The 24,212-nt window shown below is 41.5% G+C and overlaps 1 protein-coding gene across 4 annotated transcripts in view; it reads left to right on the top strand.

Annotated features, from left to right (window-relative positions):
* The window catches only part of PIGN (phosphatidylinositol glycan anchor biosynthesis class N), a 385,079-nt gene that overhangs the window by 222,226 nt on the left and 138,641 nt on the right, over positions 1–24,212 (top strand). For all 4 annotated transcript variants that reach the window (XM_068236754.1, XM_068236755.1, XM_068236753.1 and 1 more), the window contains exons 15-18: positions 3,702–3,841; positions 20,105–20,204; positions 21,970–22,062; positions 23,587–23,678. In XM_068236754.1, the coding sequence (XP_068092855.1) occupies positions 3,702–3,841; positions 20,105–20,204; positions 21,970–22,062; positions 23,587–23,678 (425 nt within the window). The remainder of the gene's footprint in view (positions 1–3,701; positions 3,842–20,104; positions 20,205–21,969; positions 22,063–23,586; positions 23,679–24,212) is intronic.

Below are 24,212 nucleotides of genomic sequence, written 5' to 3'. Positions count from 1 at the left end.
GTGACAACACACTGCAATGTGTTATGTACAGATTGTAGACATGTAAATAATTACTTTATTCATTTAAGAAGCCAAATTATATCATAAATTATGTTACCTAGTGTCTTTGCAGTTTTTAATGTGAGCAGGAAGCAGTTAATAGGATGATCATTTTTTCATCTTAAAGAATGAGGAATTACATACTTAAAACTGGAGATTAATATATTGTTAACATTAATGACTAATTTTACGGCATTGCTTGTACGCTGCAATTTGTATTTATTGATAATGTAAATTTTAGTTTAAATTACTAATCCGTATGCAGAGTGCAATGATTGGACTACAGCTGTAATCTTTTTTTTTTAGTTTTTTTGGCATCTAGAGAACTGATATTATGGAACTTAAAAAGGAACTTTAACCCAGGACTGAACTTCATCCCAATCAGTAGCCGATAACTTCTTTCCCTCAAGTAATCTTTATCTTTTCTAGGGGGTCTGTATGGCTGGTATTGTGGTGAAACCCCTCCCACAATATGATGTCATGACTATGGTCCTGACAGTTTGCTGTCTGTGAACCTCGTTACATTGTGGGAAATCATGACTTTTTTTAACTGCCAAGCAAGCAGCATCTCCCTTTGTGCATAGAGCCCTCAGTATGGACTGGTGCACACCAAGAGAACTTCTGAGCACTTTTCAAATTGCCAAAGCCCTTGTTAATGTTTCCCTATGAGGGTGTTCCTAGAGCTGCATTGTGTTTTTTTTTTAAATCTGAAATGCGCTGCATGTAGCATTTTTTGGAGATATTCAGCTTGAATGAATGAGCAAAAATGGTCATTTGTTCAAGAATCGCTTCACAAAATCGCAATTGCTAAACTCTAACAATTTCTATTGCAATTTTTGAGTGCACTAGCCCTTAATGAACATTCCATACAGATCACCTAACAGAACTAAAGTTGTCACCACCTGTGATCAATTTCAGAATGTAGATCAGGGAAAGGAAAGCTTTTACAATAGGCAAACACTGACTTAATAATCTATAAATAAATATTGTAAAAAAATAAGCAATTGTATTCATTACGTTATTTTCTCGACAGTTCCTCCTTAACAGCTTTATAGCTCCTAACAAAAATAAATTAAATATATATATATATATATATATATATATATATATATATATATATATATATATATAATGTGTAGATAGATAGATAGATAGATAGATAGATAGATAGATAGATAGATAGGTATCAGTTTACCAGCTCTCTGGTTGATATTGGCCAACATGGATCAAATTCCTGTTGAAACCTGAAAACTGTCCAGCCATCTCTTGTCTGTGGATTTCCTGCATTCAGGACAGATGACTGGTTTTCATTATGCATGCAGACATGTATTTTGTAACAGAATTGTTTTTGAGATGATCTTCCCACCACTGGCTTCTGATCTTTGTTGCCTTATCCCTATCCATGTATTATGGCCCATACTCACGGCGGCAAAAGTGGCCTGTCGCCAGCACACGTGAGCGTGCGGGCGACAGGCCGGCGACAGCTCCTCGCCAGGTCCCTCCGCGTACACACGCGGAAGAGGGACCAGCGGCGCGACGGAAGCTGTCGCCGACGTTCCTCCTCCCCACGCCGGAAGCTATGTGTAGCTCAATGGAGGTTGCTGTCGCTAGTCCGCGTACTCACGCGGACTAGCGACAGCTGCGGCGGAGTTGCGACAGTTCGGGGTGCGCACTCGTTCCGGGCAACTGTTCGGTGTGCGCGCGGCCCATACTCACGGGCGACATTTGTCCCTCGTGAGTATGGGCCATTAGAATGACTGACCACAGCTCAGTGAAGCAGAACAGAGAGCATGTAAGCTTGGGTCTTCTGTGATAAGGCATTGCCTGCCTGCTAGATATAATGATTTTGCTAATAGATGGTTAGGGCTTTAATATAGGCAGTAGGTATAGCAGAAGGTATATATTCTTTGAAAGGTTTATAGCTTAATACATGATTATCATTGGGCAATACATTGAGATGCTAATTTATTGTAACACTGTAATTTGTTTGTAGTGCACAGTGCAGCAGAGAGGTTGTTGTCTAAGGGCTCATCCACATCATGACATGCAGATGGCCGTGCGATCGGAACGCAATGCGTACGATCGCACGCCATCTGCGCTGCTACGCTGCTGATCCCAGGGGGGCCTTTAGGCATAGGCAGTACAGGCCATTGCCTGAAGTGCCATTGGTCCTGGGGGCACCATGTTGCTGGATTAAGCCCCATCCCAAATGAAGCCCCACCCTCAAACTAAGCCATGCCCCGTGGGTGTTCTATTACTTGCTTCTGCTGCATCTACTTAGATTAAGTTGCAGGCAGCTGCCATCTCTGAGCCTTGTGCATCCTTCTTTCCCCCTTTGTGCCTCCTTCTGTCCCTTTTGTGCCTCCTCCTGTCTCCTTGTGCCTCCTCATTTATTTATTTATTTGTGCCATGTCTGACCACCTGTTTGTCCTTCTGACTCCCTTTGTGCTTCCTTCTTTCTCCATGTGCCTCCTTCAGTCCCCCTGTGCCACCTCTGCCTCTTTCTATGCCCCTTTGTGCCTCCATATGTCCCCTTTGCCTTTCTTCTTTTCTGGCGCATTACGATTATTTTCTGGTAAAACATTTCCGCATTATGATTATTTTAATGGGGGCCCCATGGGGGAGGGAGGACAGGGGTATGGCTCCACATGTTTTCTTGCCTGGAGTGAGAAAATGGCTAGAGGCGGCGGCGCCCCTGGCTGATCCCATTCACTACAGTGAATGGGTTAGCGCTGCGCTTGTGGACAAAACGCATGCAGCAGTACACAAGCACATCATAGTGCATTGTACTGCTGCACAGCGCCTATGATGTGAATGGCAAATTGGCTGTCTATGCCCTTCTGCCGTTCTTGCGTGTCGCACATCATACACACTTCCAAATGCCCACGGAAGCACGTCATGATTTGAACAAGCCCTATTGGTTGCTGTGTGAATATTTAGTTTCTATCTAAAAGTAGTGCTAACGTCAGTTCTTTATAAAAGTGGGCATACGCGGATTAATATTTCCAGTAGATTCAATCATTTTTCATTGAATGTGCTAGAAGTGAATTGACCTCAGCATAACTGATCTATAAACTTAATTTTGACTTTAGGCATTCTGTTGATAATGGCTCAAAGTACTACCTTTTGGTCAAGTGGGTGGGGGAGGTGAGGAACGGTATTGGCAGCAGCTCCATAGTTTTAGAAAGCATTGAGCAGTCTCTTGGCTATGGACACAGCCATTCAGTTGATTTAGAATTAGGTCAAGTTGGTAGCCCATCTGCTGTTGCCCGGGTGATTTCCAGTTATGGCGTGATTGATTGCTTGCCAAGTTGCTATGGAGCTGTGTATGGCTAGCCTAACATAACGTGAATGCTATACTACACATCGGTATGCAACATTATGTTAAGTCGGTATGTGTATATAAAAAAAATAGTATGGCACTTCAGCACATGAAAAAATAATGACTATTACAATAATGAGATTATTATTTTTTTTTAACCCAAACATTGTAGAAAGATTGACTTTGAATTAAATGAGAAAATACTGTAATATAAAGTATTTATATGATTCAAAAGTCCAAGTATGGAAAGGGAAAAACCTTGCCATGAGATACGTATCAGATAAATGGAGGTAAATATATTTTTTTCTGCAAGATGTTTTAAATGTAATTATTTTTGCAGGCACCATCAACTCCTGTGAGATATGGATTTTACGCTCTAGCGGTGTCTACGGTCTTTTTCCTGATAATCCAGTCAAGTCCATGGACTTACTATGTGTATTGCCTATTACCCATTAATATTTGGTATGCTGCATCAAAAGAGTAAGTTCAATTTCAGGCAAGTTTTCCATCTGCGTTGTAGTGCATTTTTTGTGGTGAAACTAATTTTATAACCTGTTTTCAATAATAAGACAAAGAAGTATAGTTTGTGATACTGGAACTTTTGATTTGCGCATCACCGTGGGATTGATTTTTTTTTTTAATCATATTTCGAAGAACGTTTTTGTTCCAACAAAACTTGTGCTGCATTTTTTAAAAATATGTCCATTATATACCAAAAATTGGCATATCCCACCTAGTAACTTCAGAACATAGTAATGTTTTGCTGAAAGGTTGCAGTAGCTAATTGGAGGTAGTCCTATTGTAGTCATATACATAAGGCCTGGTACACATATATATCTGCACATTTCCGGTCTGGTCCAGTACTGTCCTGTCAGTTTTGCATCAGTTTTCTATCAGTTTTACTTTACTGGACCTGTAATGTGCACCTTTCATGCATGAACACAGCCATATAAACACATACAAAACTGACAGGACTGGATCGGATCAGAAATGTACGCCTTTTTATGTGTGAAATGTACAGATTTATGTGTGAACCATTCATAGAAACACATGCAAAACTGACAGGACACATCCATAGAAACTGTGAACCAACCTAACCGCAATTAGGATTTTTTTTTTCCTTAAAGGACAACTGAAGTGAGAAGAATATGGAGGCTGCCATGTTTATTTCCTTTTAAACAATATCACTTTCTTGGTAGCCCTGCTTATCTATTTGGTTGCAGTAGTGTCTAAATAACACCAGAAACAAGCATGCAGATAATTTTGTCAGATCTGACAATATTATCAGAAACACCTGATATGCTGCATGCTTGTTCAGGGTCTATGGCTAAAAGTATTAAAGGCAGAGGACCAGCAGCATAGCCAGGCAGCTGGTATTGCTTAGAGGGAAATACATTTAGCAGCCTCCATATCCCCCTATCACTACAGTTGTCCTTTAAAGAGGGTCTTTACTGAATGTAACTTCCTTATTAAAAGTGCTTATATTTTACACCATTCATTTTTAAATTATTCAGTCATTTATCATAAGTGGCATCAAATGTGCATCACTGTGGAATGTTTGATTGTTGTATATTCAAAAGTGAGCAAAAATAACACCTGGTCTCCCAGTGCGCTCTGGGGAGGAAAGCTGCATGACTAAATAGCTTAGGCTAAAAATCATTGGTAGGACGGGCTTACATACCATATACAGCAATATATATAGATATAAGAAGTGTTTCTGATGCCGAAACCAGGATAATTAACTTAAAAAGTGGGCATGCTGTATAATGAAAAACATTCTACTATAAGTCAGTACTCTTTAATAAATTGAATACATCTTTAATTTGTTGAAGCCCACCTCCAGGCACAGATCTAGAGATGCTATCTAGTAGCTTTATAATTGGAGCGCTAAGATCATGCCATTTTGTGTGAAATGTGAGTTCTGCTGTCACAGTCTGCTGTATGCTGGGATCTTTTCAAAGACAGTATGTGGTGCAGGAAGTGAACAGTGTCTGGGTTTCTGACCTTGTACAGTCTGTGGTCCCAGAAGTGGGCAGTATCTGAGCTTCTGACCTTATACAGTCTGTGGTGCAGGAAGTGGACAGTATCTGAGCTTCTGACCTTATACAGTTTGTGGTCCCAGAAGTGGGCAGTATCTGAGCTTCTGACCTTATACAGTCTGTGGTGCAGGAAGTGGACAGTATCTGAGCTTCTGACCTTATACAGTTTGTGGTCCCAGAAGTGGGCAGTATCTGAGCTTCTGACCTTATACAGTCTGTGGTCCCAGAAGTGGGCAGTATCTGAGCTTCTGACCTTATACAGTCTGTGGTGCAGGAAGTGGACAGTGTCTGAGCTTCTGACCTTATGCAGTCTGTGGTGCAGGAAGTGGACATTATCTGAGCTTCTGACCTTATACACTCTGTGGTGCAGGATGTGGACAGTGTCTGGGCTTCTGACCTTATACAGTCTGTGGTGCAGGAAGTGGACAGTATCTGAGCTTCTGACCTTATACACTCTGTGGTGCAGGACGTGGACAGTGTCTGGGCTTCTGACCTTATACAGTCTGTGGTGCAGGAAGTGGACATTATCTGAGCTTCTGACCTTATACAGTCTGTGGTGCAGGACGTGGACAGTGTCTGGGCTTCTGACCTTATACAGTCTGTGGTGCAGGAAGTGGACAGTATCTGAGCTTCTGACCTTATACAGTCTGTGGTGCAGGACGTGGACAGTGTCTGGGCTTCTGACCTTATACCGTCTGTGGTGCAGGAAGTGGACAGTATCTGAGCTTCTGACATTATACAGTCTGTGGTGCAGGACGTGGACAGTGTCTGGGCTTCTGACCTTATACAGTCTGTGGTGCAGGAAGTGGACAGTATCTGAGTTTATGACCTTATGCAGTATGTGGTGCAGGAAGTAGACAGTGTCTGGGCTTCTGACCTTATACAGTCTGTGGTGGCTGAATGGAGTAATGGTTAAGGGCTCTGCCTCTGACACAGGAGACCTGGGTTCGAATCTCGGCTCTGCCTGTAGTAAGCCTGCACCTATTCAGTAGGAGACCTTGTGCCAGTCTCCCTAACACTGCTACTGCCTATAGAACGCGTCCTAGTGGCTGCAGCTCTGGCGCTTTGAGTCCGCCAGGAGAATAGCACGATATAAGTGTTTGTTTGTTTTGTTTGACAGTGTTGTGCAGGAAGTGGACAGTGTCTGGGCTCCTGACGTTATGCAGTCTGTTGTGCAGGAAGTGGACAGTGTCTGTGCTTCTGACCTTATGCAGTCTGTTGTGCAGGAAGTGGACAGTGTCTGGGCTTCTGAATTTATGCAGTCTGTGGTGCAGGAAGTGGACAGTATCTGAGCTTCTGACCTTATGCAGTCTGTAGTGCAGGAAGTGGACAGTGTCTGGGCTCCTGACCTTATGCAGTCTGTGGTGCAGGAAGTGGACAGTTTCTGGGCTTCTGACCTTATGCAGTATGTGATGCAGAAAGTGGACAGTGTCTGGGCTTTTGACTTTATGCAGTCTGTGGTGCAGGAAGTGTACAGTGTCTGGGCTTCTGACCTTATGCAGTATGTGATGCAGGAAGTGGACAGTGTCTGGGCTTCTGACCTTATACAGGAAATATTGTTAACATCCTGTGCTTTCAAATGAGCTTATCTGCCGTGGTAGTCAGCTGACACGGGAGAAATCTGTCTTGTGCAAGAAGAGTTTTGATCCACTTTCAGTAAATCCAAAGATGGGATTTTTAACAATAAGAGATATTCACAAAATGAGTAAATGTTTTATTTAAAGGGTTTGTTATACTGTATAAATAAAAAGGCTTTAAACCTATACGTAAGATTATGTTACTGCACAGAAAAAAAGGAAACTGTAGTGTCAATTTTCAAACAGGTTCATTTTAAATACTGTAATATCAAGTTATTCTAAATGTATTACGATCATGTTATTTAGTTATCTGCTGTTGTGAGCTAAAATAAAATGGAATGAGTGAATACATTGTAGCACAATGAAGTTAAACTGAATCATTCATATCTTTGCAGACTGCACACTAAAGCCTCCTCTATTCATCCAAAACAAATAAATACAATACGTGTGTGAATTTCTCCTCCATGATGCCATATGGATGCCCCAGCAGGCATCTAATAACCAGTTACCCGTAAAGGAATAATCTGTAGAAAAGCCCCTAAAGCAGAACCAGCTAAAGTAGCAGGATAGATATAAACAAAGCTAGAAACCTTATTTTACCAGTGCTGATTTCACAAAGTTATCAGTAAGCTTTGTATTCCATATGAAAAAAAAAATGATTCTAAAGGTGGCCATTGACCAGCATTTTTTTTTATTGTTTCTGTAGACCTTTTAAGTTCAATACATTTTTTATTGAAAAATGAAACCAATCCACCACACCTTATTCACTTGTTTTTCTGACAGCTGATCAGAATTTTCCAACACAGCCAGTAGATAAAATTAACAAAAACGTGGGAAATTCAATTGTTTTTCACAATAAAAAAAAATACATTTGCTTTTTCTATACAATCAATCACTTTCATTGAAAAATGGGGAAAATGGAACATTTTGGTTTAATCGTATATGGCTATTTTAATAAAGCACTGCCAGTTGCAGTAAACACCAGTTTTATTAGTAGTGTAGATTGACAAGTGCTTTTGAAACTTGGTAGCAGTATAATATTTAAAGGAAAAGAAATATCTTTCTTAAGAGAATGTCCTTCTTAAACGGACACTGTAACAAAAATAAACTTATGATATAATGAATAGTATGTGTAGTATGGATAATTAACCACTTCACAACTGAGGGGTTTTACCCCTTCAGCATTCGAGCAATTTTCACCTTTCTGCTCTCCTTCCATCCATTTGCCTAAAACTTTATCATTACTTATCACAATGAAATGAACTATATCTTGTTTTTTTTCACCACCATTTAGGCTTTCTTTAGGTGGGACATTATGCCAAGAATTATAGGAAAACATTTGGAAAACAAATCATTATTTTTCAGTTTTCGGCCATTATAGTTTTTAAATAATTCATGCTACTGTAATTAAAATCCATGTAATTTATTTGCCCATTTGTCCTGGTTATTACACAGTTTAAATTATGTCCCTAACACAATGTTAGGCGCCAATATTTTATTTGGAAATAAAGGTGCATTTTTTTCAGTTTTACATCCATCCCTAATTACAAGCCCATAATTCATAAAGTAGCAGTGTTATACCCTCTTGATATAAATAGTTAAAGAGTTCAGTCCCTAAGGTAATTATGTTTTTTTTTTATTGTAATTTTTTTTTTATTACAAAAAAAATTGGTAACAATTGGGGAGTGTGGGAGATAATGAGTTAATTTATAATGTAAAGCTATGTATTTGTATATGAAAAATGCTTATGACTGTAGTTTTACTTTTTGGTCACAAGATGGCCACAGTAATTTTTTGTAAATGGCCCTGTAAGAGTAGTAAGTACGCTTACAGGAAGTTCAGTGAGGCTGGGGAACTTTTTTTTCACAATAATCGCGCAGCTTCTCATAGAAGCAGCCGATCATTGCTGCGGGGACTTAGATCAACGAACGGGAACAGTTTTCCCGTTCATTGATCTCTAGGCGAGTGGGCGTCGTCGTGCATGAGCGTGGGAGCGTGTGCACAAGCGAGCGGGAGCTTGGACAACGGCGATAGCGGCAGGGGTGCTTATAACTACACCCAGGGCGGGGAAATGAAGTTAAGAGGGGCGTAGATATACTGTACCTGGGCGGCAAAGTGGATAATAGAATATTAGTAGCAAAGAAAAGAGTCTTATAACTGTAAGGATCCCTCTTGTAGCGTATTCTGTCCGTTGCAGTGGAGCTGCAAACGGACAGTTCTGGCTTATCTGCTTGCATTCGGTTGTGCATTTGCAATGGGTCTCATTGTCATTTGCAATCGCTCTGCAGTTCTGGGCAGCTCAGGATACTGTTATCATTCCACCAATTGCTTGTTGCAGCAGAGCTGCGGCCAGATAGCCCTGGATTTCCTGCATGCATGTTGTTACATAATACTGCATGTATTTCTTATGGAAGTCCTTTGCATTCACAGCCAGCTAGCAAATGGTAATCATGCCAGCTCAGGATTGAGTGATTACCATTCAGCTGTTTGGAGATTTGCATACCTGCATCCATTGGCTGATGCCAACACAAAAGTTTGCCTCCCATTTCATACTCTGCCCGTCATAGTGGCCAGAACGCTGATCTGCTGGGCACCTTGTTACTCTGTAAAGTTCTGACAGAGGTGCTATATCTGGCTCTTGACCCGACTTTGCTCCCTCCAAAAATTGTTTGCCTGAAGAAGCGGGACTGTTACCCGTGAAACGCGTTGCACTTTTGGAGCTCATAATAAATGTTACTTTAAACTTGAAGTAACCTGCCTGTTGTCTGGCCATTTTTTCAGAAGGGAGGTGAGTCCACCCACTTTCCCCTTTTTAACAATTTTAACTAATTTTACCCTACTTGGCGCCTCTGTTGTTATACCACATAACTGTTTAGTCCACCCTTGGTGGAGGGGTGTATCCCCATTTCCTTCTATCTACAGAGAGCGACTTCTTAACCCTGAGCGGGGTCAGGTTACAATTCTCCCCGCCTGCTTATCCAGTGGTTGCCTTGGAGGCGACCCGTTCTTGTGAGTATAACCATTGTGTGTGTTTGCATCAGACATCACCTCATTAACATACTACACCATATTGGGCTCTCGGTTCTCCCCCTTTCTTTCAATGGTGGCAATAATTTTTTTTTGAATTTCTTGCAGAATTGCAAAATTTTGAATTCACATTCTTTCTTTAGATCAGCTACAACATTTCAGCAGTCCAGGTTTATTATTTTATACCTGCTTGATAGCAAGATGAGAACCTGGGCTGAGGAAGTTGCTGAGGAAAACGAGGAGGTTTTTGATGACCCCCTGGAATCTGTTAAATTGATCACAAAACGTTTTTGCGAAAAAATACAAACAAATTCCTACTGATTTGTTTTCTGCATCCTGCAAAGCATATGATCCAGCAGACACCAATGGATGCACTGCATCAGTTCCTGAGTCTCAGCAATCATGTCTGGTAGCCTTAGAACCCCAGCATCTGAATTTTCCAACTCAACAGTTGAAGAACTGTGGTTCAGATTCACAAACTCTGTGTTATGATACTTCTGTTTCCACACTTTGCTCTAGTTCCGCGAATGGTTCAGAGCATCTGTTATGTAAACCTGAAATCACAGAATCATTGACATTTCCAGAAAATGTTCCAGTAAATTTGCCCTGTACCATGAATTACTCAGTAGTTCTGTCCAATGAAGCTCAGGTCACAGACTCATTATGCTGTCCAGCAGGTTCTTCCATGGTTCTGCCCTGCAACATGGACTGTTCAGTGGTCCTGTCCAGTGAAGCTGAGGTCGCAGAGTCTTATGCTTCACCCAGTACTTTGGATGCCTCAGGATCTCTAGCAGAGGACTCAGAGGCTCTGCTTACTTCAGTTAGTGTTGCAGTAATATTTACCTATTTAGCAGCTGTCTTAGAATTACAGTCCACTCTAGTAAAACTTGATCAATCTCTGTCCAGTGAAGCAGAAGCCATTGAAGCATTGTCCTCGTCAGCAAGTTTTTTTGCGTGCCTTGCCCTGTACACAGTCTGATTTGGCTAATCTTTTTGAATCCCTGTCTGATGTTATAGCAGCCAGGGAACTCCAGCCCTGTCCTCTGAATGTTTCAGAAGTCTTGCCCTGTAACATGGATAATTCTGACTCTGGTAAAAATAACAGAAGTCTCAGAATTTCAGTCCTGTTTAGTGAGTGTTCCTGGAATCATGCCTAGTATCTTGGAAGATTCTGGTTCTCTGTCCAGTGTGGCAGAGGTTCCAGAGTCCCCTTCCTGTTCAGTGAGTTTCTCAGTCTTGCCCAGTTCAGTGGGGGTTGCTGCAATACTGACTTGTTTGGCAGCTCTTTTGGAGCTCCAATCCAGTGTAGTTGGCGATGAGTCTCTGTCCAGTTCAGAGGAAGTTGTGGAGACTCTATCTAGTTCAGTGCATACATCAGAAGATTTGTCCTGTCTCGTTAATGCCCCTGAACATGACTTGTTGATAACCTTGGTGGAATCAGTGACCCCTAAGTCTGATTCTGTATTCTTTAGTGAGAGTCCAGTGGCTGTTAAGTCTAATCATGATGATTTTCTGCCCAGTCCTGGTTTCAGTCCTATCGTGACTGACTCTGAGGTCCGCAGTTCCTTGACGTGCCCAGAAGTTTCTCTTGTACCACTGTGTCCAGATGTGCTCGGTGTGCCAGAATGCCCAAGTGTGTCTTGTGTGGCAGCGTACTCAGATGCTTCCTTAGTGGTGATATGTTCTAATTTTGCCAGTCTGCCTGCATGCCCAGAGATGGTTCTGGTCCCTGAAAGCCCTGATCTCGACTTTTGTCCTTGTAACTCTGACTCTGGAATTGCCCTAGTTTCCATAGGGGTTCTTGATAGCTCTCCATGTGAGCCTAAAGGGCGTTCTAACCTCTTGGGGTCTCTATGGAGCTTCAAAGTGTTCTGGGAGATTTCTGAGGAAACTTGTCCTGGTGCCTTGGACTGGTTCGACAGTGGGTACTGTGTTGGAAAGGACAGTTCCGGTGGACATTGCATTAAAAGTTTTGGCATTTTTGGACAGTCCCTGGAAGGTGGTGGGTATCGCTCTGAGAGTTTCAGGGGGCTTTTTCCTTAAAATCACAGTTCTGATGGGTATTACACTGGGGCTTGTAGTACTGATGAGCATGGTTCTGGAGGTTCTGGTTCCGATTGGTTCAGTCTTGGTGTGCCTGATTCTGGAATTTGGTCTTGTCGGGCTGTCCTGACCTTCATGAGTTATCAGTCAGATCAGTTTGCTGGACTTTACATCTGATTTTCTGGTTTGGGTGGTCCAGGAGAATTATGCCAGTTTCTATAGGCATCTGGAAGCCGCCTTTAAAGGAGGGGGGTACTGTAAGGATCCCTCCTGTAGCGTATTCTGTCCGTTGCAGTGGAGCTGCAAATGGACAGTTCTGGCTTATCTGCTTGCATTCGGTTGTGCATTTGCAATGGGTCTCATTGTCATTTGCAATCGCTCTGCAGTTCTGGGCAGCTCAGGATGCTGTCATCATTCCACCAATTGCTTGTTGCAGCTGAGCTGCGGCCAGATAGCCCTGGATTTCCTGCATGCATGTTGTTACATAATACTGCATGTATTTTTTATGGGAGTCCTTTGCATTCACAGCCAGCTAGCAAATGGTAATCAGGCCAGCTCAGGATTGAGTGATTACCATTCAGCTGTGTGGAGATTTGCATACCTGCATCCATTGGCTGATGCCAACATAAAAGTCTGCCTCCCATTTCATACCCCGCCTGTCATAGTGGTCAGTACGCTGATCTGCTGGGCACCTTGTTACTCTGTATACAGTGTTCTCCCAAGAAATTTTTCCCAGCTGGGTGGCATAAAATAGTAGCCGGGTGGCATGAAAAAGTAGCCGGGTGGGGCGAGATAAAAGAATGCAGGACCAGTGCTTCTGTGAGCAACTGTGCTTATAGCTTAGCAGGAGGTGAGCCGATGACAGCCGGGTGCTCACCAAAACTAGCCGGGGGAAGCACCCGGCTAAAAGAGCCTGGGGAGAACACTGTGTATAGTTCTGTTATTGTAGTTCTATGTGACCTTACTACTTGTGCTTTAGTTAGTTCTTGATAAATATATATGCAGACTTGCTAATATATATTTATCCGTTAGTTGAGCCGTTTGTTATTTTTCTTATTATTGTGTACTAGCGGACCCGCGGCGTAGCATACGCCGCATAAGAGGGTAGCAGGCAGGAAGGGGGTATTGGGCACAGCGGTTGGGAGGGGGGTCGGACCACGTTCCAGCGTGCGTTCCACTGTCGTCACTTCCTTCAGTGCCGCCCACTGTATTGTAAGTGGACGGCATTGCAGGAAGTGAGGACAGTGGAGCGTACACTGGAGCGCGGAAGAGGTGAGTCATCCCAGCCCACTGCCTCTTACTAATAGCGGCGGCTGCTGCTGCTGAGGGGAAGTGCAGATGGGGAACCCAGGTGAGGGAGGGGGGGTCCGACCCCCCTCCCCGCCGCTGTGCCCAATACCCCCTTCCTGCCCACTACCCCCTCCAGCTCAGCGGCAAGTCTAGGACCGCCCCTGGGGGCAGGGCGCTACTTCTTCCTTTTGCTTGGACCGGCCCCTTCTTGCTTGGACCGTCCCTGCGGGCAGGGCGATACTTCTTCTTGCTTGAAGGTTGAGGCATGTAGCCTATTTTATTTATATATATATATATATATATATATATATATATATATATATATATATATATATATATATATATATATATATATATATATATATATATATATATATATATATATATATATATATACACATTGCCTAGTTCCATGCTTGATGGATGTTCGCTGCATCCACGGTGGGTCAGTGAAGTCCATTATCCAGATAGCTTGGATTCTGCCATCACCACGTTGGTGACTGGTAGTATTTCTGCTACTCTAATTTCTGGGAATGTAACTATAGGCTGCAGTTGCTATTAGTTACGTTCTATCCTGTAGTCTTGCCTGGGTGGATGCTTGCTGGTGACTGTTGTTAGCCTGCTTGCTCTGCTTCTGTGGACGTGACTGTGAGCTGTGGTTGCTACTAGTTACGCTCCAATCTATAGTCCTGTCTTGTACCTGTCTGAATGCTTGCTATCGCTAAGGCAACACGGTGCGAACTAAGGCAGCGCAACTTCGCACTGCGTGGCCATTGTGTAGCGAAATCGGAAGCCCAGAGCTGCAGTTGCTCTGGGCAGCCTGTGTAACCTCTTACATTATCCAGTTCTTAGCCTTGTTGCACTGGGTGGTCAGAAAGTATGACCCCCCAGCATTACAATAACATTGCATAATTCTGTTATGTTTGCAGTTTAGAAACTAAACACTTTTTTTTAAGCTATAAAACAGAGCAAAGCTAATGACCCTTGGAACTTTCCTGCAGTAAAACCTTGCCTCAAGCTGTCTCTCACTGTTTCTTGGCTGTTTAAACTATTCAGAAAAAAAGATCAGATCTCAATCAGATTCCTTTTTTATTCAGCTCACAACTCCAGTTTCCTTTGAAATGAAAGAAGACATTTTTGACTATTTATCAAATTATGATTCAAAATTAAGGGGATTTTTTATATTTTCAAACATTATGAGGCATTTTGTATGAATAGTCAAGTTTCACTTAGTTAGAACTTAGTGTAGTTTTTAACTCTTTCCAGTACACCAAAATATTGTCGTCAGAGAACTTCTAAGGGGACTTTTAAGCCATTGTAAGCATTTCAGGGAAACGTTGATTCTTTGTAGTAATGTCATTTTGTTTTGAATGTAATTTAGTGTACTTTGCTGTTCATGACAATCTGCATTGTAAATAGCAATCAGTAGTAATGCACTATAGACTTGACTCTAGTGAATCAATAAAAACATTGTATGTAAAAACATGGTATGTATACAATAAAAAATTGTATGTCACATTAACAAGTCAAATGGCTGAACTCAATGTCCTAAAATGCTTCCTAGTAGATTTAGCATCTCTGTAATGAACAGTGTTTAATTAGGCTTTGTCGTGATGGTGTGGTGTTTCAGGCTAGCAAATGGGGCCTTGACACAAAGGGGTACAAAGTACAATTATTACACACACTCTTGTTAATTAACATATAAAGTATACACCCAGCATTTGTTTCCATTTATAGCAGAAAATATAGAGCATAGGTATGAACCCAAGATGAGTATATTACAGCTTTGCCCAGAGAATGTGAAACAAGCTCTCCATACTTTGTATTTGCAGCACTAGGAGTGTTTTACAATGCATGAAAAAACACAGGTGTGAAAAGGATCTTGGTGTAAATTGTCTCTCATGGGGTCCTCTGAAACCCAGCTTATAATATAAACATATATCTCAAAGAACTTTCAAAAAAGACAGTGAGTCAGCTTATTAAAAGAAGAGGTCCTGTTAATCTGTTACATAGTTACATAGTTATTTTGGTTGAAAAAAGACATACGTCCATCGAGTTCAACCAGAGAACAAAGTACAACACCAGCCCGTCCCCCACATACCCCTGTTGATCCAGAGGAAGGCGAAAAAACCCTTACAAGGCATGGTCCAATAAGCCTCAAAAGGGAAAAAAATTCCTTCCCGACTCCAGATGGCAATCAGATAAAATCCCTGGATCAACATCATTAGGCATTACCTAGTAATTGAAGCCATGGATATCTTTCAACGCAAGGAAAGCATCTAAGCCCCCTTTAAATGCAGGTATAGAGTTTGCCATAACGACTTCCTGTGGCAATGCATTCCACATCTTATCCACTCTTACTGTAAAGAACCCTTTCCTAAATGTCTAAAACATTTTTCCTCCATGCGCAGATCATGTCCTCTAGTCCTTTGAGAAGGCCTAGGGACAAAAAGCTCATCCGCCAAGCTATTATATTGCCCTCTGATGTATTTATACATGTTAATTAGATCCCCTCTAAGGCGTCTTTTCTCTAGACTAAATAAACCCAGTTTATCTAACCTTTCTTGGTAAGTGAGACCTTCCATCCCACGTATCAATTTTGTTGCTCGTCTCTGCACCTGCTCTAAAACTGCAATATCTTTTTTGTAATATGGTGCCCAGAACTGAATTCCATATTCCAGATGTGGCCTTACTAGAGAGTTAAACAGGGGCGAGATTATGCTAGCATCTCGAGTTTTTATCTCCCTTTTAATGCATCCCAAAATTTTGATAGCTTTAGCTGCAGCGGCTTGGCATTGAGTACGATTATTTAACTTGTTGTCGGTATGTCCTTCTCCAAGTTTGATGTCCCCAACTGTATCCCATTTATTCTGTATGGTGCTAGACCATTGGTACGACCAAAATGCATGACTTTACATTTTTCAACATTGAATTTCATCTGCCATTTATGTGCCCATATAGCCATCCTATCCAGATCCTGTTGCAATATGACACTATCTTCCTGAGAGTTGATGATTCTGCACAATTTTGTATCATCTGCACAAATAGCAACATTGCTCACTACTGCATCTACTAGGTCATTAATAAATAAATTAAAGAGCACTGGACCCAGTACATACCCCTGTGGGACCCCACTGCTAACAGTCTCCCATTTTGAGTATGTTCCATTGACCACAAATCTTTGTTTTCTGTCCATTAGCCAGTTTCCTATCCATGCACACAGACTCTTCCCCAGTCCTTGCATCCTCAACTTTTGCACCAGACTTTTGTGGGGAACAGTGTCGAAGGCCTTTGCAAAGTCCAAGTATATCACATCTACAGCATTGCCAATATCCACATTAGCGTTCACTACCTCATAAAAGCTGAGCATGTTAGTCAAACAGGACCTGTCTTTAGTAAACCCATGTTGATGCTGAGAAATAAGATTGTTTTGTACTATGAAGTCATGTATAGTATATCTTAGTAACCCCTCAAATAGTTTGCATACAACTGATATTAAGCTTACAGGTCTATAATTTCCTGGATCTGATGTTTTGCCCTTCTTAAATAATGGGAAAACGTGAGCTGTACGCCAATCCACTGGGACTCTGCCAGTTGAACGAGAGTCACAAAAGATAAGATAAAGGGGTTTATCTATAACTGCAGCACGGTGGCGTAGTGGTTAGCTCTCTCGCCTTGCAGCGCTGGGTCCCTGGTTCGAATCCCAGCCAGGGCACTATCTGCAAAGAGTTTGTATGTTCTCTCCGTGTCTGCGTGGGTTTCCTCCGGGCACTCCGGTTTCCTCCCACATTCCAAAAACATACAGATAAGTTAATTGGCTCCCTCTAAAAATTGGCCCTAGACTACAGTACTTACACTACATAATATAGACATATGGCAATGGTAGGGATTAGATTGTGAGCTCCTTTGAGGGACAGTTAGTGACAAGATATATATATATACACTGTACAGCGATGCGTAATATGTCGGCGCTATATAAATACTAAAAATAATAATAATATTAATAATAATAACTGAACTTAATTCCCTTAGGACCCGAGGATGCATACCATCCGGGCCAGGTGCCTTGTCTGTTTTTAATTTATTTAGTCTTGCCTTCACTTCTTCCTGCGTTAAGTATTTAATATTACAGTTGGAAGATTGAGACTCTATTGCATCTGTAATTTGCAACAGTGCTGTTTCCTTTGTGAAGACAGAAGCAAAGAAAGCATATAATAACTCTGCCTTACCTTGGTCATCCACCATTGAGTTCCCACCCTCATCCTTTAGGAGTCCTATACAATCAACCTTTCTTTTTTTAGAGTTGATTTACTTGTAAAACTTTTTGGGGTTAGATTTGATATCCCTAGCGATTTGATTTTCAGCTTCGATCTTTGCCAGCCTAATTTATTTTTTACAATTTTTATTGCACTCCATGTAATTGCTTAGTGCAGCCTCGTTTCATTACTGTTTTAGGACATTATAGGCATTCTTTTTCTTCTTCATTTTATCTCTAACCTTTCTATTCATCCATAGAGGCCTTTTTTTATTCCTAGACATTTTGTTTCCATATGGGATATACATACTACAATATTGATTGAGAAGAGGTTTAAAAGCTTGCCATTTCCCTTCAGTGTCCTTCCCTTGTATTACATTATCCCAGTTCACTAAACTTAGTGCCTGCCTAAGTTGATTGAACTTTGCTTTTTTAAAATTCATAGTTTCAGTGGTCCCACTGCCCTGTGGCCTATCAGTCACCAGATCAAACGTTATCATGTTGTGATCACTATTTCCCAAATGTTCTTGAACCTGCACATTTGATACATTATCTGGTCTATTAGAAATGATCAGATCCAGTAACGCATTCCCCCTAGTTGATTCCGTTACCATTTGTGTCAAGTAATTGTCCTGTAGTGCTGCCAGAAATCTGCTGCTTTTACTAGAATGGGCAGCCTCAATACCCCAGTCAATGTCTGTAAAGTTGAAGTCGCCCATAAATATGACCTCATTTTTACTGGCAGCTTTTTCAATCTGCTGTGGTAATCGCAGTTATGCAGCTTCATTAATATGAGGTGGCCTTTAGCATACCCCAATAAGCAATTGGCAACTTTTATTTCCACCATGAATATTTACCCAAACGGACTCCACATCTTTGCAATCTTCCTCCATCTCATCATTGAGGACAGCTGTAAAAGAATTCTTAACAAAGAGATCTGTGTTTATACAGTATAATTATGAGTAGGTGGATAGGGGAAAATAAAGCTACATACATAGCTAAATTCAACTTAGCCAGGGTGGCTGATAATGAGCACCTCTGCCAAGACTTTAGCATATGTACAGTGGCCCCCAATGCGTTGTCAAGCATGGCACTCAGCGGATCAACTCAGCTGGGCAGTGGCTGATGGCATTGTTCTCATTACTCACCCTGTATGCTCCCTGATGCTGCTTGTGCGCTGCTCCATTGGCTCCCCTCCCCCCCCCCCCCCCCCACAGCAACAGAGTACATCGGCAGCCAGGAGACGTAGTTGGGGTGACTGATAATGATTGCCTCTGGTGAGAATCTAGCGTGTGTACAGTGGCCCCCAATGCGTTGTCAAGCGTTACACTCTGCGGATCGACTCAGCTGGGCAGTGGCCGATGGCATTGTTCTCATTACTCACCCTGCATGCTCCGCAATGCTGCTTGTGTCGCTGCTCCGCTGGCTCCCCCTCCCCCACATAGCAACAGATCGCATCGGCAGCCAGGAGACTAAGCCGGGGTGACTGATAACTACTACCTCCGCTGAGAATCTAGCGCATGTACAGTGGCCCCCAATGCCCAGTCGAGCAGTGGCCACAGGCTCCGTGATGCTTCTTGCACGTTGCTCTGTCACTTCTCTCCACTCTCTCCATAGCAACAGAATACATTGGAAGCCAGCAGACTGATTGAATTAGGAGATATTTCTGTTTATCACATTTTTGAGTACTCCTTAAACTTGCCTTGTAAATGTCAGAATAGCGCTTCTTTTGATTTTATGTACCCTTATGCAACATGATTAGAGTTGGTTTTTTTTGTACATCTCATGAAGATAGTATTAAAAGTGAAATACATTTAACTAGAAATAGTCACAGATACTGAGTATAAAGATATTATCATGGGGGTCCCATAATGTACGCATGAGATGGTTAGGAAATAAGGGAAAGATTATTATTTTTTTGTTGTTATTCATCATCCCCTGAGCATTGTGCGTGATCTTCCTAATGACTTGTATGGAAAAGCAGTATTATGTGTGACTTATTAACTAATTGAGCTTCCATGGCACAAACCCAAACCCTTGTAGTTCTGCTTAGCTCAGCTCTGCCTGCTGATATTGTTGAGACAATGGCTAAAAGACACTGCAGGCTATATGGTTCCGCTGCTTTTCCAGATTAAACTGCCTGATAATACATTGTAGTGCTTAAGGGTCAATTCAAACTATTAACATGTGTCTGACCTGCATCAGTGGAAAAATAACCTGCATTATGCAGGTATTTGTCAAGTACGATGCCACTTAGGCACATTCATTTACTTCTGAAATGACTTCCTGGAGCAGAGTGGTCAGACTGCTCAAACCACAATACTGTATATTAACTTCATTTCTTGGTATGTCATGTAAATGTTTATTTGCAGCAGGTTTTTTTTTTTTTCGAGCACTTTGTTCAAACCTTTTAAAGTCTGCATTATTTCTTTACTATGTTTTTTTTAGTAATTTAAATCTTTTTTTCATATATAAAAATGACATTTTTTTGTATTATATCTTTTACATATAGGTTTTGGCTTCTTCATCATCTCAGAGTATATGTTGTTACAGCTTCAACTGTTAGAGTGCTGGGATTTATCATTGTCATAGTCTTTGCAGTTGAGCTGTTGGTGAGTAAAATCCAAACTCACAATTTGTAGGTGTTTATTATAAGGGTGGTAAATGAGTAATGATAGTATATAAGCAGGAATTGCCCATGCCAAGTGCTTGAGCAGCTGGAAAGTGAGGCCGTTTTTTTAAGCCCATGCTTCATGTCCATCTTCTAAGCTGCAATCTTTGCCCCTTGAACTTTTGATACCAACTGCTTAAAGTGGACCTGAACTCAAAATGTCCTCTCTGCTCTATAAGATACGCAACAGCATCATAACCTTTTTAAAAAAAAACCATTTCTTTGTTAAGCCCCATGCACACACTCAACAGCGGTGTTTTAGGCTCTCACAACTTTTCTTGTGAAACACCTAAAAAAAATATCTTGCTGTTGTTCAAGCAGCTGATAAGACTGATAAGAAGTCAATTCAACATTTGGATCGACTTCTTATCAGTCTTATCAGCTGCTTGAACAATAACAAGAGATTTGTTTAGGTGTTTCACAAGAAAAGTTGTGAGAGCCTTAAGCTGGGTCTACACGTGCCGATGTATCTTATCAATCGAGCCGCTGATGCCGGTCTGATCTCGCTGCGGCCGATTCCCCACTCGTTCCCCATGAGCGGACAATAGCGGGGAATAGACCGGAAGATAATCGACGCCGGCGGGGACGAGCGTGTATCGAAGCGGACGAGCGGGGATGCGGCGGGTACGCGCGGGGATGTGGAAGAGTCGATCCGGCGGCTAATCGAGCCGCCGGAACGCTCCATGTAGATGGAGCATAAAAGACCGCTGTTGAGTGTGTGTATGGGGCTTTACAGCTGATACAAATCCTAAAATAAATCTGCAGTGTTAACAATAGGTCTGCCTTATCTGCGTAGTCACAATATCTGCATTCATTGTGGTTAGAGTGTCTGTCCATGATCAAAATGCAGATATGGTCTCTAGCCAATGTATCTCTTTTTGGTCATTGTGCAATGGTGGTCTTTGTCAGTGATCAAAGGAACAGGTCACCAAGCACTTCAATGATGGAAACGTGCTTTGCCACTACCCTTTCCAAAACATCTGCAAAATGCTTATATGCCCCCAACTTCTTGAGTAGCACCATGTTTCTGGCATGATTTTCATTGGAAAAAAAATGAAAACAGCATCAGCTGATGATCACTAGAGCCATTGCCGGAAGTGTACCAATAGCTGGGAGTCACATGTTGAATTCCTGTTGCAGTACTGCAGGTTGCGTAAAGCTTGTTTTGATTAAATAATTTATGATCAGGATTTTTTGCAAATCATCTATTTCAGAAGCAGTAAATTGGTCCACAATTCATAGTTTGTAAGATGGGACTCCATCAGCAGTAATTTGGGCACTTGAGGCACCTGAGAACAATAGCAGTGGTGGAATTCTGCTACTTTGTAATGGAACTCATAGTGGTGGTGGCAGTGTTAGGTTTAGGTAGGGGGATGTTAGGCATTGATGGAAGGAGGTTAGTGTTAGGTGTAGGTAAGGTGGAGGTTACTGTTACTGGCATAGATGCAGGGAAGGTTCGTTTGAGAATCAGATAACGTATGATGATAGTAGAAGATCAGTAAAACTACAGATATTCTATTATACATAGCAGAAAATAGTAGAATATTGGTAAAGTTGCCGATATTCTACTATTGGCAATATCTTGATCCCATTTTTAATCACATCGCTTTTATATTTCTGCCATGTTATGTAGATATGCACTTGATATTTTTGTCTTTTCTCCGAAAATTATTAATAATTTGAGTTTTGTGACTTCATATGCTTAGGTTCTGAGCTTCTTCTATCGTTCAGTGCTTACAATTGGTCTCATAGCTTTCGCTTGTTGGCCTTTGGTGAAAAAACAATGGACGCAAGCTAAGGTAAGCATGTTTTGGTAAACCTGCTACAATGAAAGAGTTAAGATAGTTGCAGAAATCTACATAAAACTTGCTGATGGACATCAACATTTTACAAATTCATGGAGGCTACGTTCACATCATGAAACGCAGATGGCCGTGCGTTCAGAACACAATGCGCCCGAACGCACGCCATCAGCATCAGCATCAGCATGAAAGTGAATGGGTCAGCCGTGCGTTTTGTGAAAAAATGCATGCAGCATGCGTTCCCGGACCGCAATGGTCCAGAACGCATGCAGTGTGAACATCAGACAGTGCAGTCTATGCACTGTCTGATGTCATGCGTTCATGCGTGTTGGCCTCCTGCACGCGTTGCCGAAATCCGGATGGACAATCTAGTATTTTTGCACTCTTGTGAAAGTTGACATTATCTGATAGCATGTCAGGGACATATTCCTCTTGCCTCTGAGATACACACTCTGTGTAGTGTGGCACCACTTACAGGGGTCTGGATTGTATTTTAATTTGTTTTAAACTGTTTTTGTTACGTTTTGCAGTTAAAGGGCTTTTTTGTCATGGTGAAAGAGCTACAGCAATTTTAACACCTGACATGAAATGGTAAAACATGCACCAGAAAATCTTCAGGCAAAAATATCATCTGAAACGTTTCTTTCTTTGAGAAAGATAATAAGATATTTCCCCTTCATTTTACACCATGAGATAAATCCTATCACTACGTTTGCCTCCCTTTTTTTTCATCCCCGTTTGTAGCTTTTCTTCAAATGCTGAATGTTTTCTTTCTGATCTCTGCACTATGTTAACCATGTAAAGGAAGTACTGTTAATGTAATTTTTTTATATTTTTTAGTAAATGTAAAACTGACCAGGAGGGCTTATTTTGGCAATCATATATTTTTTTGTAAATTGTAATACTGTATTCCTAATACTATTACGCAGTGGCATAGCAAAAGGGGATGCAGAGATTGCCTCTGCATCGGGCCCCTTAGACCAGAGGGGCCCATTAGGGGGCCCTTCTTAATCTGTTTTATTAGCGTTTAATTGGTGCTATGCTGGCAATGAACACCTCTATCTGATTACACCTCTGGGACAATTAAACTGTTATTGGTAGGTTTTGAGGCTTCATATCAACAGAGTGCTTGGAGCCCCATGTAAAAATCGCACTTATTCCCCAAGCTCCTCAACTACGCCATTGCTTTTACGCACTAGATAGATAGATAGATAGATAGATAGATAGATAGATGGAACGTTATTAGATGGTGATTATTCTGTTGTCAAAATAAATTAGTTTATGGTGCTTCTTCCTAATCATTCTAATGTTGCATCCATAAATTATTAAAAAAAACATTAACAAACAGGAAAAATCCAGCCGAGTTATTTCTTTCGCCCCCACCACAGATTCGGCCTGCCGTACTGCACTGTGCTGAGAAGCTGCTGGATTGATTTTGCTTTTCTGTCAATTCTGCTTGTGTACATCATCTCCCACAGTGTTGCTACTGATATGTACTTTTTTCTTCCCCTTTCTTTGCAGATAACATTTCTGAGTTGGGCTCTCTTGTGCCTGCTGCTGGCAGTGTTTCCCCTGATGCCTGTTGTTGGAAGGAAGCCCAACATCACTCTTGTGTAAGATCAACATTGTCTTTCTAAAAGCTTTCTATCACATTTAGTACGCACTGATTCAGTGAGTCTTGTCAGACACGTGAGCTATTGTGGAGTCGGGGGAAAAAAAGGATGTTATTCCAATAATGAAAGGAAACTGTCTGCTTTGATGGGCGGCTGATGGTTATTCCAGGGTGCATAAAATGGACTTGGAGAATTTATAACATGTGTTTATTTTGTGTTTGTGTTAGTAGTAATATATTTCCGTCCGCTTTTTTCTCCATGTGTCAATCCCTTAGGTTATTTCAGAGAATATCTATTTTGCTACCAATAGGTTGTGTTCTAAACATCATCTTTCATGTTTCCCCTTTCTAGGAATGGTTCAATGTTATCTTCCCTATTGAATGACATTCATTATCTCTGTCTGCCCACACAGGCTGCACATTTGTTTTTTGTATGCTTCACTAAAAGTCATTTTATTTTAAGTGCTCAGGTCTGTCTAGTTTTACTAAAGGTTTAATAACAACTCTAGCTGGATTCTGAGAACACACAATGCTG

The sequence above is a fragment of the Hyperolius riggenbachi genome, chromosome 5, assembly GCF_040937935.1.
Source record: "Hyperolius riggenbachi isolate aHypRig1 chromosome 5, aHypRig1.pri, whole genome shotgun sequence".
NCBI classification, from domain to species: Eukaryota; Metazoa; Chordata; class Amphibia; order Anura; family Hyperoliidae; genus Hyperolius; species Hyperolius riggenbachi.
This window is presented reverse-complemented; position numbering and strand designations above follow the sequence as displayed.